The sequence below is a fragment of the Eucalyptus grandis genome, chromosome 1 (genome assembly GCF_016545825.1).
Source record: "Eucalyptus grandis isolate ANBG69807.140 chromosome 1, ASM1654582v1, whole genome shotgun sequence".
Classification (NCBI taxonomy): domain Eukaryota; kingdom Viridiplantae; phylum Streptophyta; class Magnoliopsida; order Myrtales; family Myrtaceae; genus Eucalyptus; species Eucalyptus grandis.
Window position 1 is genome coordinate 17,041,624 of NC_052612.1, and position 14,444 is coordinate 17,056,067.

At 42.7% G+C, this 14,444-nt stretch overlaps 1 protein-coding gene and 1 long non-coding RNA gene across 2 annotated transcripts; one reads left to right on the forward strand and one right to left on the reverse strand.

Annotated features, from left to right (window-relative positions):
• Positions 1-3,772: 3,772 nt before the first annotated feature.
• Positions 3,773-5,131, forward strand: LOC120295747 (UPF0481 protein At3g47200-like). The gene has a single exon (XM_039317250.1). The coding sequence runs from the start codon at positions 3,773-3,775 to the stop codon at positions 5,129-5,131; it is 1,359 nt and encodes a 452-aa protein (XP_039173184.1).
• A 5,966-nt stretch (positions 5,132-11,097) lies between these two features.
• On the reverse strand, positions 11,098-13,332 carry LOC104430259. The gene is made up of 4 exons (XR_722579.3): positions 12,885-13,332; positions 12,626-12,754; positions 11,780-11,885; positions 11,098-11,524 (listed from the first exon to the last, which is right to left on the reverse strand). It is a non-coding gene; the product is annotated as an uncharacterized LOC104430259 (long non-coding RNA).
• Positions 13,333-14,444: the final 1,112 nt, after the last annotated feature.

Below are 14,444 nucleotides of genomic sequence, written 5' to 3' on the forward strand. Positions count from 1 at the left end.
GAGAAGTAACAATTTTTTTTGAATAAAAATGAAAAATAAAAACTCTTCTCCTCGCTTGCCTTTGCTATTAGTCAACTGCTTCTCTGTCACCTCCTCCTGTTGCCACCCAAACATCTAGAAGGGAGAAATACCGTATCGTTATCAAACAAATAGAAATTTTATATTTTTATCAAAAGTGCATTTTCACTTAAAAACTCATCTGTGGAATATAAATAGAAAAATATATTTTTGGCCAAAATTTGTGTCAAGAAAACAAAATAATTATCATTTGTACCCTAAATTGCTGAGTCTATGCGAATCCAAGGAAACTTCGAGAGTGGACCGCAATGGGAATCTTCCGTGTGTAAAGAAAATTTTCCTTTAATTTTTTTTTTTCTGAAAGAGAAACTATAATTACCTCTGTCATTATAGTCCTGTTTGGCCATGAAATTTATATTTGTATCTAAAAGCAAGGGAAAAGAAAGAAATGAACTTAATAGATGACGTTAAGCTAGCATATAGACCTGTGCTGTTCACGAGAAAAGACTCGTAAAATAGATTACTTGGAAATAATTATTTCAGAAGTGTACTTAAGGAGATTTTCATAAGGGATCATAGGCCCCTCCGACTTGTAGGGAAAAAATTAAATTGGATTAAAGTATACTTGGTCATCACGACGTGTGCTCTTCTTGTTGCTCTCGACAGAATTACGTGCGAGCACAGAGAGAAGAATTGACCTAACCAATACTGCAAAAGAACGCCCAAGCACTAGATCACGTTTCATTTTTACTCCTTCAAGTAATTCACCAACCGAGTCACGCCGCTAATATGAAAGAACAAAAATAAGCCCATCTATATTTGGGTTGCCCCATTAAGATGAACCAGTAGACAAATTATCAGAGCACCACAAGTTGACCTCAATGCAAAAGAGTACAATTATGGGAGCACAAAGTTAAGTATAATTATTAGCGCGTCTCCTCTGCAAAGAATCTCTTTGACTGGCGCATCTGCTTTGCGTGCGCATCTGCTTTGCCAAGTGAGTTCATGTTTTTAACTATCTGCTTTGCGTGCGCATCTGCTTTGCAAAGTGAGTTCCAACTGTTCTTGTCCGATTCTTCCAGGCTCGGCCAGAGCAAATACGAGGTTGTACCGAATTGTCTTGCCAACGTGGTCCCGCGCGCTGTTCCATTTCTTCTCTGGCTGCTGTCGTTACCCTCACTCCTCACTTTCGTTCTTCTACTTCCTCTTCGCTGGTGAAGCTCTTGGTCATGGGAGAGGGGCTCAACGTGGACGAAATGTACATTCCACGGTACAGGACTAAATAAATCACCGATCGCCTTCAAAATTCACTTATATTTTAAGCAAATGCAAATGCAACAAACATCCTTTCCCAAATTGACGTTTGAACGATTTCATCCGCACCCATAAGACCAAAAGCAGCAACTTTAGGGTGCTGCTAGGCTAACAATCAATAACGGCGAACTGACCAACAAAAAAAAATAAAAATAAATAACGGCGAACTTTTCCAGCCATGTATCCCAAATTCAGGGAGAGGGGCAACCGAAAGGTCAAGTTTGGTCTTTTTGTCTCATTTCAGCTGTTTTTTTTCTGCTTATAAATTTAGTTTAGGTTATGTGCAATCATTTTACAACACTCACTTCAAAACGAAAAAAAAAAAAAAAAAAAAAAGAAAAAAAAAGGAGAGAGACTCGGACAGTTAGTAGTGTCAAAATAGGACATGCACCCATTTTTTTTCGACTCTTAAATTTGGGGTTGGGCTATAAATGAGTTGTTAGACATTTTAAAATCCGCGTGTTTCTCTGTCACCGCTTCGTCTCCCGTCACTCTCTCAGTTCGGCCGCCACGAAGAATGCCCCCCTTGGCCCGGCCCTCCACCTCGGAGACTCGAACCGAGCTCTTCAAATCCGAAGCCCATGCTCACCACCCTCAAGCGACGTTTTCCTAATTTCCCAAGCGCTGACTGGACTAGTGATCGTAGCCAATAATATCTCCTCTGCACGGTAACACCACCTTCCGTGTTTTGCCCTGTTTTTTGGTTAAGGCTCAAGGTTTGTGATGCTTTTGTGAAAGTCACTGAGAAATCCGAGTCATTAGTTGATGATTGGTGACCTCGTTGCTGTTCTAAATGTTGATCACTACATCCAAACCTTTCAATGCATATAAGGTGTGTTTGATTTAATATTTTGAAAGCCTATTAGAAAAATGTAAAACAACTTACTTTATAAAGAGTTTTAGGTAAATACAAAGGGCCTTTGATAAACTATGCTTTCAATAATAATTTGAGAGAAATGCCATTTTAATAAAATAAAAAACACATTTGAGAAGCCCTTTAATGATTAAAATTTTTTAAAATTTTTATTTATTTATAATTTAAAAAAATCAAATATATTTAAAATTTGAAAAAACAAAGGGAAGACCAAACACTTTGCTAGTCCAAGTGAAGGGCTATGACCACCGGCGATCAATCATCAAGGTTGCTTGAGATTGGGCAACCTCCGGTGAGGGTCACACGACCCTAGCAAGGGCCACTAGAGATCGCTCAACTTTGGGCTACCATTGCCCAGGTCTTGCGGCCTCAAGCAGCCCTCGTGACCCTTGTGAGACCCAAATGGGGGCTGCCTAAGGCCATGAGACCTAGGCAACGGTTGCTTGGGCCGCATGTAGCCTGGGTCATGCAAGGTCGTGCGACCTCCAACAGCCCTCATTAGGGTCGCCGACCTTGACCCATCGCCGCCACGCATCAAGTTTGGCTCGTTGGCGGCCATAGCCCTTTGCTTGACCGACAAAGGATTTTGTCATTTTTTAATTTTAAAAAAAAAACTAATGAGGGACAAAATCGTAAATTTGAAGAATTGGTACAAATAATTTTGAAAGAAAAAAAAAGAGTCTCGGCATTTGGCCAAACGTTGCAAACATATTTGTAATGTTCTGAGGTGTTTGGTGGGAGCCATGAACGAGTTGGGCTTTCGTTCTTGAAGAGGACGTCGTTGAAATTAGGTTGGACCGAATTTGCTTTTCAGTTGGACTTAAATCGCTATTGATAATGGGCTCCGGGTGCCTTGAGCCGAATCTCGTTTGTGGCCCAAACCCATGAGACCAGATTTCGGCCCATATTCGGACCAAGCTCAGGGGCCGGCCCGAATCCCTATTTTTGAATAAAAATTATTTAAAAATAGAAAATTTTAAAAGCCCCCAAAATTTAAATGTCAATTTAGTTTTAAACATTTTGAATTTGTACCAATTCAATTCTAAACTTTTTGACCTAGCACAAATTCAATCATTCCGGCTAATTTTGGTTGTATATTGCTGAGCTGTGGATGTCGATCGGATAACATGGCACGGCTAACCTTTAACGTGTTTAATTAATAGGTCCACTTGAAAAATTTTAAACACTTTGTAATCTACTGTGGAATATGAGTGGAAAAATCATTATCTTGTTGTTAAGTTACTAAACAACTGAGGAGGCCTTTTATTGTCCAATCTAAAAGCACTTAACAATCTATTATCGTGTAACTTGATCAAGGTAAAATCGTTGTTTGAATTACTAATCGGACAAAAATGTGAGTAATAATATTTTACACATGTAAAACATATTTTGGAGCTTACCTGGCGCAGCCGAGCGGTAAGACTCCATTTTCGTTGACTCTATGATAATGACATAAAAAAGTCTTTCTTTAAGGAACTTGCATCAGCATAACATTCCAGTCGGCAAAATGTTCAGGGATTCGGCTCCTGAAAGCTTGACTCGCCGGAATCAACCCCCAACACCAGAATGAGCGGAGAGAGCGACCACTACACATTCACGGTGGCCACAGAGGGTAAGCACAGCTGGTCTTCTCGCATGAAGGACCGGCTTAAGCAGGAGCCAACTCTTCTGAAGCCCTCGGCCGGCACCAAATATTGCACCATCTTCAGAGCACCCAAGAGCCAGGAGGAGAGCAACCCCAACGCTTACAAGCCCCATGTTGTGTCCATTGGCCCGTACCACCACGGGAAAGAGCAGTTGAAGATGATGGAGCAGCACAAAGCTCGAGTGTTCTCCAGACTGCTCGATCGGACCAGTGATGATGATGATGATGGCCCGGGCCTGGATGATTACTTCACGGCTGTTGCCTCGCTGGAGACTGACATACGGGATAGCTACTCAGAGGACCTCAATTGTGAAAGCGCGGATTTGATTGAGATGATGGTTCTCGATGCTTGTTTCATCATCGAGTTATTCCGCGTGGGGTCCTTCTCCACCGTGATGACTCCAGAGTATGAAGACGACCCCTTGTTCTTGACGAATTGGATTGTAGCGGCCCTCATGATTGACCTCCTCCTGATTGAAAACCAGATCCCATTCTTCGTTCTTGAAGAGATCCATGCATTATCCAGGTCTTATGATGGCGATCGCTCCATCAATGAGCTTGCCTTAATGTTCTTCAACCGCACGCTCCAACGGCCAGAGAAACATCTCCAGAGTTACATCCATATCCGCATCACGCACTTGCTCGACTTGTTCCGACTGTGCTTGGTCGGCCTATCTATTCTCGATAGACGCTTACAAGAGGTCAAGGACAATGAAGAGTTGCTGCAACTGACGCCCTCCGTGAATCATCTGCTTCTCGTGGGGATAAAGTTTGAACCAAGGAAGAGCGAGAACCTAATAGGCGTCGTGTTTGATCACGGAGTGTTCCGGATCCCTCCTTTGAATCTCGACCTTCTCACCACTTCCTTCTTCCTCAACTGCGTGGCTTATGAGCAGAGCTACCATTACTGCACCACGCACGTCAGCAGTTACGTGGTCCTCATGAGTGGTCTCATGGGCAACGTAGCGGATGCAGCGTTCCTGTCTCAGTGCGGCATAATCACGAACCTTCTAGGGCCCGAAAAGGAGGTCGCGCGGTTCTTCTGTGATCTTGCCAAGGATGTCCAGTTCGATATCAAGGATTGCTACCTGACCGAGTTATTCAGGAAAGTCACCTGGTACCGCCGGAGCAAGTGGCGCATGTGGTGGGCGGGAATCAAGCGCGAGTACTTCGGCAGCCCCTGGTCTTTCATTTCGGCTGCCGCTGCTTCCATTCTCATAGTTCTTACAGTTATCCAGGCCTTCTTCACCGTTTTTACTTATTATGATCCCAAGAAGTGACCCAGCTCTGCGACACAGCTTCAGAGAGGTATATGATGTTGATGTACCATCCATGTAGTTTGGAGAAATCAGACCACTAAAATCTGTGCTCCATATCCGGGTTTTGCTTTGGCTGCTGTACTCCTAATTCATTTTAGATTGCTTAAACTTAGTTACATCTTCATCACTGCAAATAGATTAGCAAATTTGATGAAGAGCACCGCACTAACTAGAGAATTTAATATTAGTGCAACTGATCCAAGTTGATAGACAGATTTCTCAGACACATGATCATTGTCGGTTCAAAAGAAGAAATAATCGCTAATGGACCATAGAAACAGCGAAGTATTAGGGATGGAATGGGGAAAATGGACTCAAACTAGCTGAAAGGTGGGTTTTTTGCAAAGCTGAGAACCATCTTTAAATGAAAATGAATTTCCTTAATTATGTTTATCGTTTTGGAATTTCATTTGAGTAAAAAGTTGTCCCTGATCCATGTGGATCTCTAAGTTCAAGATATAATTCGTGTATAAAAAAAATATATATATATATATATATATATATATTAAATGATTGATTTTATCCATTCAGTAATTCACGTCCTTGCACGGACAAGCCATTCTGTTCGGTTGGGGCTGAATTTTTTGTTAGGGCCGAGTATACCCCTTAGACCCCGAAAAGTGAGGGCCGACCCATTCGACAGGAATCAAATAGAAAAAACCCTTGATTTTATTTATTCTTTTATGTAATTTGTCTTATTTATTTTTTCGAAACTTTTTACTAGTTTAGGGTCTCATGCGTATAAATACACCAATAGTTTTCCTCTAAGATAAATAAAAATTATTGTTCCATATTTGTGGTAATATTGTAGCAAATGTAATTGAAGGAGACTTTCTCAAAATAGGTCTTTGATTGACTATGAAGCACGAACACGTGCAACGTGCCTCCGTGTCGTGTCTGACACGTGTCCGACACGTGTCGGAGCATGTCGGACACGTCCAGACACGCGGTTAACGCATGCTCAACTTTTTTCGATACGTTTCGACATGCGTGTCGAATGGAAGCGAGAGCGAGGGAGCAGAGACGAGGCCGCAGCGACGATGAACCCGCGACGGCGAGAAACTGCCAGAGATAGAGTAGAGACTGAGGTGAGGGCGGCCACTGTGATGCTGATCGGCGATGAAGCTGCAACTGTAAGTGAGGATTGGCCAAAGGTGAGGTGGAGGAGGAGGAGGAGAAGGATCGAGAGGAAGAGGAGAGGAAGAGAGCCGTGCAGCGAGGAGGTGGAGAAGGATCGAGAGGAAGAGGAGAGGAAGGGGTCGTGCGGCGAGCGGCGAGCGGCGAGCGGCGAGGAGAAGGAGGAAGGAGGCGCTACGCGTTAGCTAGGATTTTGGAAGCTCAAAAAGATTAAAAAAGAGGGACTCTGATGGAGTGAAGTGACAGCCTGTCACGTGGAGAGGGGAAAAAGTGAAATAAATGTGGGGGTGAGGGAAAGAGTCTGACGTGGGGAAGGGAGAGAAAAAAATTGAAATAAATTTGAGGGTGGGGGAAGTCTGACGTGGGGGAGGGAGGGAAAAAATTGAAACAAATTTGGGGGTGGGGGAAATAAACGAGAGAAAGAAGGGAGTGGGGTTGGCGGTGGATCTCTTGAGGAGATTTTTTTAATTGAAAAAATAAATAAATGAGATTAAAAATAATTTTAAAAATGAAAGTACTAAATTTTAAATGATAAATTTTAATTATTGTAAAAGATCATGAATTTATTTAAATAAGTTGATTCTAATTTTTTGTTAGTCATCGATTTTATCAATAACTTTTGTTAAAGTTAAAAAATATATTTCCAAACATAAATACGTATTAATTATGAATATGTCTTTCGAATTTCCAATGAACTGATTTATTAATATTATTAGTATAAATTCATTGTAGGTTATTTTTTTAATTGATTATTTATTTATGAATTTAAATTAAATTAATTAAAAATAAAAATATTAATTTAATATAACGTATTCTAACGTGTCGAAATTCTCTATTTTTAAAAAATGTCGTGTCGACGTGTTGTGTCGTGTTATGACGTGCCGCGTGTTCGTGTCGCGTGTCGATACTACTTAGCTGATTGGTAGGCGATGAACATACATGTTAATTGCATTAAAAACTACTGTTCATTCTTTGTAGCAATACTATAGCAAATGGAAGACAGGTCGCTATTCAAGTCACTGTTCATACTGCCTGTCACAAATAATTGTCGGCCATGAGTGTTGTATCACGGGTTTGCTGTCTTTTGCGTGACTGTTTGGCTTTCCCTTCCCCTGATGCCTGTGTGAGGCACAAAGATGCAACGTTTAAGGCAGGATCTCCTGAAGTAATAAAATCGTGTCTGCTTTCCGCACATCTTATTAAAAGTTTCCTCATCCTCCTCCCTCAAATGATCCGGTTCTAGCATAAAGAGCACGCCACTTGCTTGATATGATGAGATTTTATAAATACACTCTCCACTTATCATTTTATGAATTCTGTGGATCATAAATCATCTGAAACTTTAAAGTTTATGAAATAGTTTCATGGTACTTAAGAGACTAAAAGATAGTCCCTTTTGAAAGGCTAAGGTAGCCATGTTTGTAAGATAGCATATCTGTCTCAAGTATATATACTTATGATTTGCTTCATAGCCCCATCATGGCAAATATATATTTCTTTTTTTTTTTACAAGAAAGGAAGATCATTCAGTTGCATTTAGTCATTTCTTGCACTTTGATATGATTAGTCTAGCTTATTTTAATTTTTTTTTGTGTGTGTCAATTCAAAGTTTGTTGAGTAAGATAGAAGATTTCTTTTAGGCTTTGTGCACATTTAGGGGTGCATGATAATGCTTTTACTTTGGGGAACAATTTCTTTTTAGAAATAATTCTTTTTTATTTTTACTTTAGGGAACAATTTCTGAATAAAATAATGCATTTGGTAACTATACAAAATTTATACTCTTGAAATAGAAAAAAAAATAAAAATGCATTTGATAGGATTTATAAATTTTTGTATTTATTTGTTTTTTTCTTCTTGTTCATGGATCGCCGACCACCAATTGTCATCGCCAATCACCGCCACACGACCGTCGCCCACAGCCCACCGGCCGCCATCCCCTCCCACGATCGCTCGCTTGCCTCCAACGGCCGGCCAACGGCGGTCGATGGTGGACCGGCCAACGGCAGCCGATGGTGGCAACGACAAGCCGCCAATGGTCGAGCAAGGTGACGGCGGTTGATGGCGATCGTCAACCAGCGGGGGTGGCCGATGGGCTATGGGTGGCAACCATGCAATGGAGAGCAGAGGCGATGGTCGGCGATCGAGCAGCAGTGACGACGGTCGTTGGGGATCGAGGGCTGCGGCAATGACGGTAGGCGACAACGACGATAACGGTCGGAGGCGGCAATGATGGCGGTCGGCTGACGATGGCCGCGGGTGATTGGAGGTGGCCGGTGGTGGCCGCGGCAAGGAAGAAGAACACAAGTAAAATATAAAAGAAAAAATTGCTTTATTTTTAGAAATTGTTCTGAACAAAAAGCTACCTTTTTTTTTTTTTTTTTTTTTAATTTCTGTTCCAAATCTATTCACCGAGTAATTTTCTTTTCCGGGGAATAGAAAAGTAAGTTAGTATTACCAAACGGATTTTTTTTTTTTTTTAGTTTATTTCGAGGAACGAAAGAATAGAAATTGGGAGAAATTGAAATGTTACCATATAGGCCCTTACTTCACAAGAATCCTATGATGAGATCATGTTTTAAATTTGCCAATACAACTCACTTTACTATTTTTCTTTTTTTTCACATTCACCTTGCTTTATTATTATTATTATTATTATTATTATTATTATTATTATTATTATTATTATTATTATTATTATTATTATTATTATTATTATTATTATTATTATTATTATTATTATTATTATTATTATTATTATTATTATTATTTTTATTATTATTATTATTTATTTATTTATTTTATGATTGTGCAGTTATGCATGACAACATATATATGCATATTTAGGAATAAAAAAAAATGAAAAAGATTGGATTAAACAGCTTTTTTTTTTTCCTCTAAAAGACAGAAGGTGCCACTAACGGGCATATGGTAAAATAAGCATAACCAAGCCCCTGATTCGAAACCTTTGGTTTGCATAAATAAGATGAGCCCCTACATATAACTTGACTTCTAACTGACCTAAAATAGGTCAGTAGCAGTTCTACTCTCATTTTATAAATCATTAAGTCGCGATTCATAAGGTTTAGGAAAATTAATGCGTAGACTCAGCATCTCCTGGCGAGGGGGCTATCTCCGCTTACTCAGCAATCCGTCAAACCACCCCTAGGTCTGCCTCGATTAGCGTCATGACAATTATAGTGCTCAAATTAAAATTTAGATATTTAAAAGATGTAGTAGTTACCCTACTGGTCCAGGCTGTCATTCTTCTAATAAATAGGTGGAATTCCAAAAAAGTGCAGTTGTTTTTCCGCTAGATCAAATTTAGGAGATTTTATATTTTTCTCTAGAGTATTGTTAAGTCTGTTTTAATTGTAGCATTAGAGAAACGCTGCATGGAAGACAACCCATGAGTCCAAGCACATCTAAGCCGAAGGGTTAATGGCTGGCCGACCGTGAACAGAGGCTTCACCCACGTCATGTTTTCTGAAAAGTTGTTTCCAAAATTATAGATATTTTCCTAATTTTATTTATTTATTTCTAAAACCCAGTTTCATAAATGGCCAAAGGGATGATAATACATTTGCCTAACTAGGCCAAATAAGAATATCGCTCCATCATTTCAAAGTTGTTCACGCATTATAAAGTGTAATGTCATCTGGGGTATGTTTGTTTCACAAACAAAATACTATTTCTGAAAAATATTTTCCAAAAAGCTATTTTATAGGAAAACGACTTTATATATTTCTATATATTTATTCTTTCCTTTCTTTCTTTTTTTTCCTTTGTGCTTCTTCCTTGGCTAATCATTAGCCATGGTGATAGTTGCCACAGACTAACTCTAGCCTCGCCCAAGGTTGATGAGGCTCGAGCCTTATTGTTAGAGGCCGCAAGCTTGCTTGATGTGAAATGTGAAGAGGCTCAAGCCTCCTTACCAAAGGTCGCAAGCTTGCTAGCCTCGAGCAAGCTCAAGCCTCCTCACCAAAGGCTGCGAGCTATATGATCTGGTAAGGCTCAAGCGTTGCTACTGAAGGCCACAAGCTTGCCCAATCTAGTGAGAATTGAGTTTACAAGCCTTAAGTGAGCTTGAGCCTCAACATCGAAGGCTACAAGCTCAGCCAATTTGGCGAGGCCTGAGCTTATCTGCTGTCATCGTGATCATTCATCATGATTGGTGATCGATTGAAACAAAGGAAAAATAAAGAAAAGAAAAGGAAAAATAAAAGAAAATTAAAAATAAAAAAAAATCAAAATTTTTAATTAAAAATTCATTTTCTTTTTATAAAAATATTTTTATAAGAACAAGTGTTTCATTAACAAGGACCCAAGCTCAAGCATTGAGCACTCGCCCATGGCTTTTGCGAACATTGGGCTTGAAGGTCGGGACTAGAGCTCGAGTGTCGGGGATTTGAGCATGGCCTTTATGTCGAGTTCAAGTGTCAGAGCATTGAGTATGGGCACCAAGGGTTTGAGCCCAACCTCAATGGACCTAGGTGTGGGTGCTGGGCGCCTAGGCCCAAGCACTAAGGTCTCAAGCACGATCTGATGGAAACACTGACTCGAAAATCAACATTGGGATTTTCGTGTTTAAGCGTAAAGTTTCCAGTCTAAATGCCGATATCTAGTCGTGTTTCGAAAACCTTTTCAGGTTCTTTCAAAAAGGAAATCATTTCTTGAATTTAAGTTTCGGTAGGAAAACATTTTTTATCGGACTGTTGACTCATTTTTCTAAGTGAACCAAACACTGCAAAATAAGGAAGATATTTTTCTGGAAAATATTTTTTGCGAAACAAACTATCTCTTAGTCAAATTGAACATGTATACACTCAACAATTAGAACTCATACATATCTACCACGTCGTCAGGCACGACCTGGTGGAACTTTCCTAGAAGATCTCATACCTGTCCAGCATCACATAAATCTCCAGAAAGGAAAAAATGGCCAAAGAGGAATATATCCAAGCACATCCCATCTTTTGTAGTAAGTGGCGGGACTTGGATGAGAAAACTACTTGTGGGAAGAAATGGAAAACAAAAATTGCTGAGGGACAAGGGCTTGAGAGGAGCAAAGGGAGACAGAGTGAGTGGTTCGCACCTACTTTTGCAGCAAACTCCATCCATATGTCAAATGCAGCTTTATGCAATTTCACGCCACCCTTGACAAATCTCTTTGATTACTTTGTGAGCAACCCCCAATGGTCTATATCGTTACAAATGCTGCAAAATTTTTCCATGAAAAAAAGGATATCAAATAACATGAGTAAACTATTAGATTCAGAGTAGCAATGTAGACAATGATTAATATAAAAACAAGTTGATTATATCATATATAAAAGACACTAATAAATTGGATAAATTGCATGATAACCATGCAGTACATTTCACACAATTAAGTGCAATAATGGCTTACTACATGATAACTCCTTCTCAGGATAAACAACACGAAAACAGGATAAACAGCACGGAAGTGACCTGAAGACAATATTGGCCGTGCTGGGTTGCAATAACAAGTTATTCTTCTTCAAAAGCTTCGTAACTTCCTGCATGAGGGCAGCATCTCTGTGCTCTTAGCATATTGCTGCATTGCAATACCCCAAGTTAGCAGAAAAAATGTGTAAATGAAAGAAGTGCAGCTCATCTGAGCATGAAATTTTTCAAAGAGGAAGAGACAGAGACACAACCATTGGACCCCTTGGAGAATATAGTGGTAAGTGCCCACATCCTGTTTTTTGCTCTGCAACTTCCCATTACACATCTCCAAAACCTTCTCCGCCACCATCATCCAAGCAGAAACCCACTCCTCCAAAGACAAAACCACCTGCTTCTAAACCAGTTTCTCCCTTCTACAAACGTATCTTTAAATGGGTAAAAGTTGACCCAAGACTGTGCGTCTATCTTCACAATCCTAATGTTTCTGCGATTCAACCTATCTCATTCTATATGACTAGTCGGTCTATCCTCCATTCCTACATTATCTTTATATGATGCTCTCCTATCATTTTCAGCTAGGTTCTCCATGTCATCGACGGAGATGAGCATCAATCCATATTACAGAGACTAGCACACGTTAGATTACTCCAGCAACTTCAAAATTTCCCCAAATGGACCAAATTAGAGTACTCCCACCTCTCATTCAACTGAAATCCAGACTAAGAGCACAAAAACTGATGCCCAATCTGGCAATTTTTTGCAACCAGCACTGACAAATTTCATTCTTAAACTCGCATTACAAGCAAGGTAAACATCCCACAAAAGACTCTATTCAAAATAGAATAAAAATGACTGAACAAATAGATAAGCGAAGAAAAATAAATTTACTTTGCCAGGGGCTGTGGTTCCGGGAGCAAGAGGAGAAAAAGGTAGGGCATGAATGTCCAACACCATACCAACGATTACCACAGCTTCTCTACCATCTCGAAGGCTTAATTGCTTTGCTCTCACTACAGTCTTCATCATCAAAACCAGAAACAGAAAAAAAAAATCATAATATCAACTAAGCACCAACTACATCGAACATTTTCCGCAAACGAAACAAAAGCGACACGCGCGGGAAGGGGGAGAGGGAGAGAGAGCGTACTGACTGGTTGAAGAAGTGAGCTCGCATCATAAGCTTGTGGTGAAAGATGACGACACAGAGACCGAATCCTCCTTTGAGATATGCTCTCCACAGCCATCTCTCCCTCGATGGCGTCGAGGGAGGCAAGGGCGGGGCGAGCGCGGGCCGATTGGCGTCCAGCGGCGGGACGACCGGTGTCTGGCGGCGGCTAAGCAGCGAGGTGAGCAAGAGGTGACGGCGTCGAGGGAGGCAAGGGCGAGGTGAGTGCAGGGCGACTGGCGTCCAGCGCCGTTCGACGGCGGCATCGAGGGTTAGCGGCATCCGGTGGCAACATCGAGGGCGAGCATCGTTCGGCGGTGGCGTCGAAGGTGAGCAGCGTCGGCGACAGGCAGAGGCAGAGAACGGGAGAGACTCAGAGAACTGGGAAAGTGTGAAGTGAAGTGAAGTTTTTTTTTGGAGCCTTACCCTCCGGTTCAATTCTCCGGTTCCTAGTTCTATATAGGAACCGCGCTCACCCCTACTTATAGTTTCAAAAAACTGTTTGATGAGTGCGCCTCGCAACCTTGATTGGAAAATATAGGACGTGCGGACCCCTCAAGTGCCTTAACTTTGCTCAAAGGGACACTTAAGTGCCATAACTTACGAAAGGTACACTTAAGTGCCAAAATCGGAGTAAAAAGGATCACTTGAGTGCCAATCCGGCCAAAATCCGGCCAAAACGGCGCCGTTTTGCACGTTGACGTGGCCAAAACGGCGTCGTTTCGACGACGTGGAACAAAATAAATAAATAAATAATTTAATTTAATTTAATTAAAATATTTTAAAAATGATATTTAAAAATTAAAAACTTTTAAAAAAAAATTAAAAAAAAAAAAAAAAAAAAAAAAGGAACAGGGGGAGGCGGCCGAGGATCACCCCGCCCGCCGCCGCCGCCCGCCGCCGCCGGGAAGAGCCGGCGACGGTGGGGGAGGGTCGGCGGGTCGCGGCCCGGCCAGGGGCCGACCCGGCCGGCCGGGCGGCGAGGGCTCGCGAGCCCTCGCCCGGATCCGGGCGAGGGCCGCGAGCCCGCCGTTGGATTCGGGCGAGGGCTCGCGGCCCTCGCCGGCCGGCCGGCGACGAGGGCTCGCGAGCCCTCGCCGGCGGGATTCGGGCAAGGGCCGCGAGCCCTCGCCGCTAGATCCGGGCGAGGGCTCGCGGCCCTCGCCGCCGACCGGGCGGCGAGGGCTCGCGAGCCTCGCCGCCGGATCGGGCGAGGCCGCGAGCCTCGCCGCTAGATCGGGGGCGCGCGGCCTCGCCAGATCCGGCGAGGTCGGCGGCCTCGCCCGGCCGGGCCAAGGCCGCCGCCCGTCGGGCGACCCGGCGGGCGGCGGCCCTTGGCCGGCCGGCGAGGGCCGCCGACCTCGCTGGATCCGGGGCGAGGGCTCGCGAGCCCCGCGCCGGTCGGCCGGGTCGCCGCCCCGGCCAAGGCCCGGCGACCCCGCCGACCCTCCCCCCGCCGTCGCCGGCCCTTCCCGGTGGCGGCGGGGCGGCGGATGGTGGCGGGCCGAGGGCCGATCCCTCGCCCGCCTCCCCCATTCCCTT

Bases quoted from the DNA above. Each gene is read 5' to 3' on its own strand.
- LOC120295747 (XM_039317250.1), top strand. From the start codon at position 3,773: ATGAGCGGAGAGAGCGACCACTACACATTCACGGTGGCCACAGAGGGT.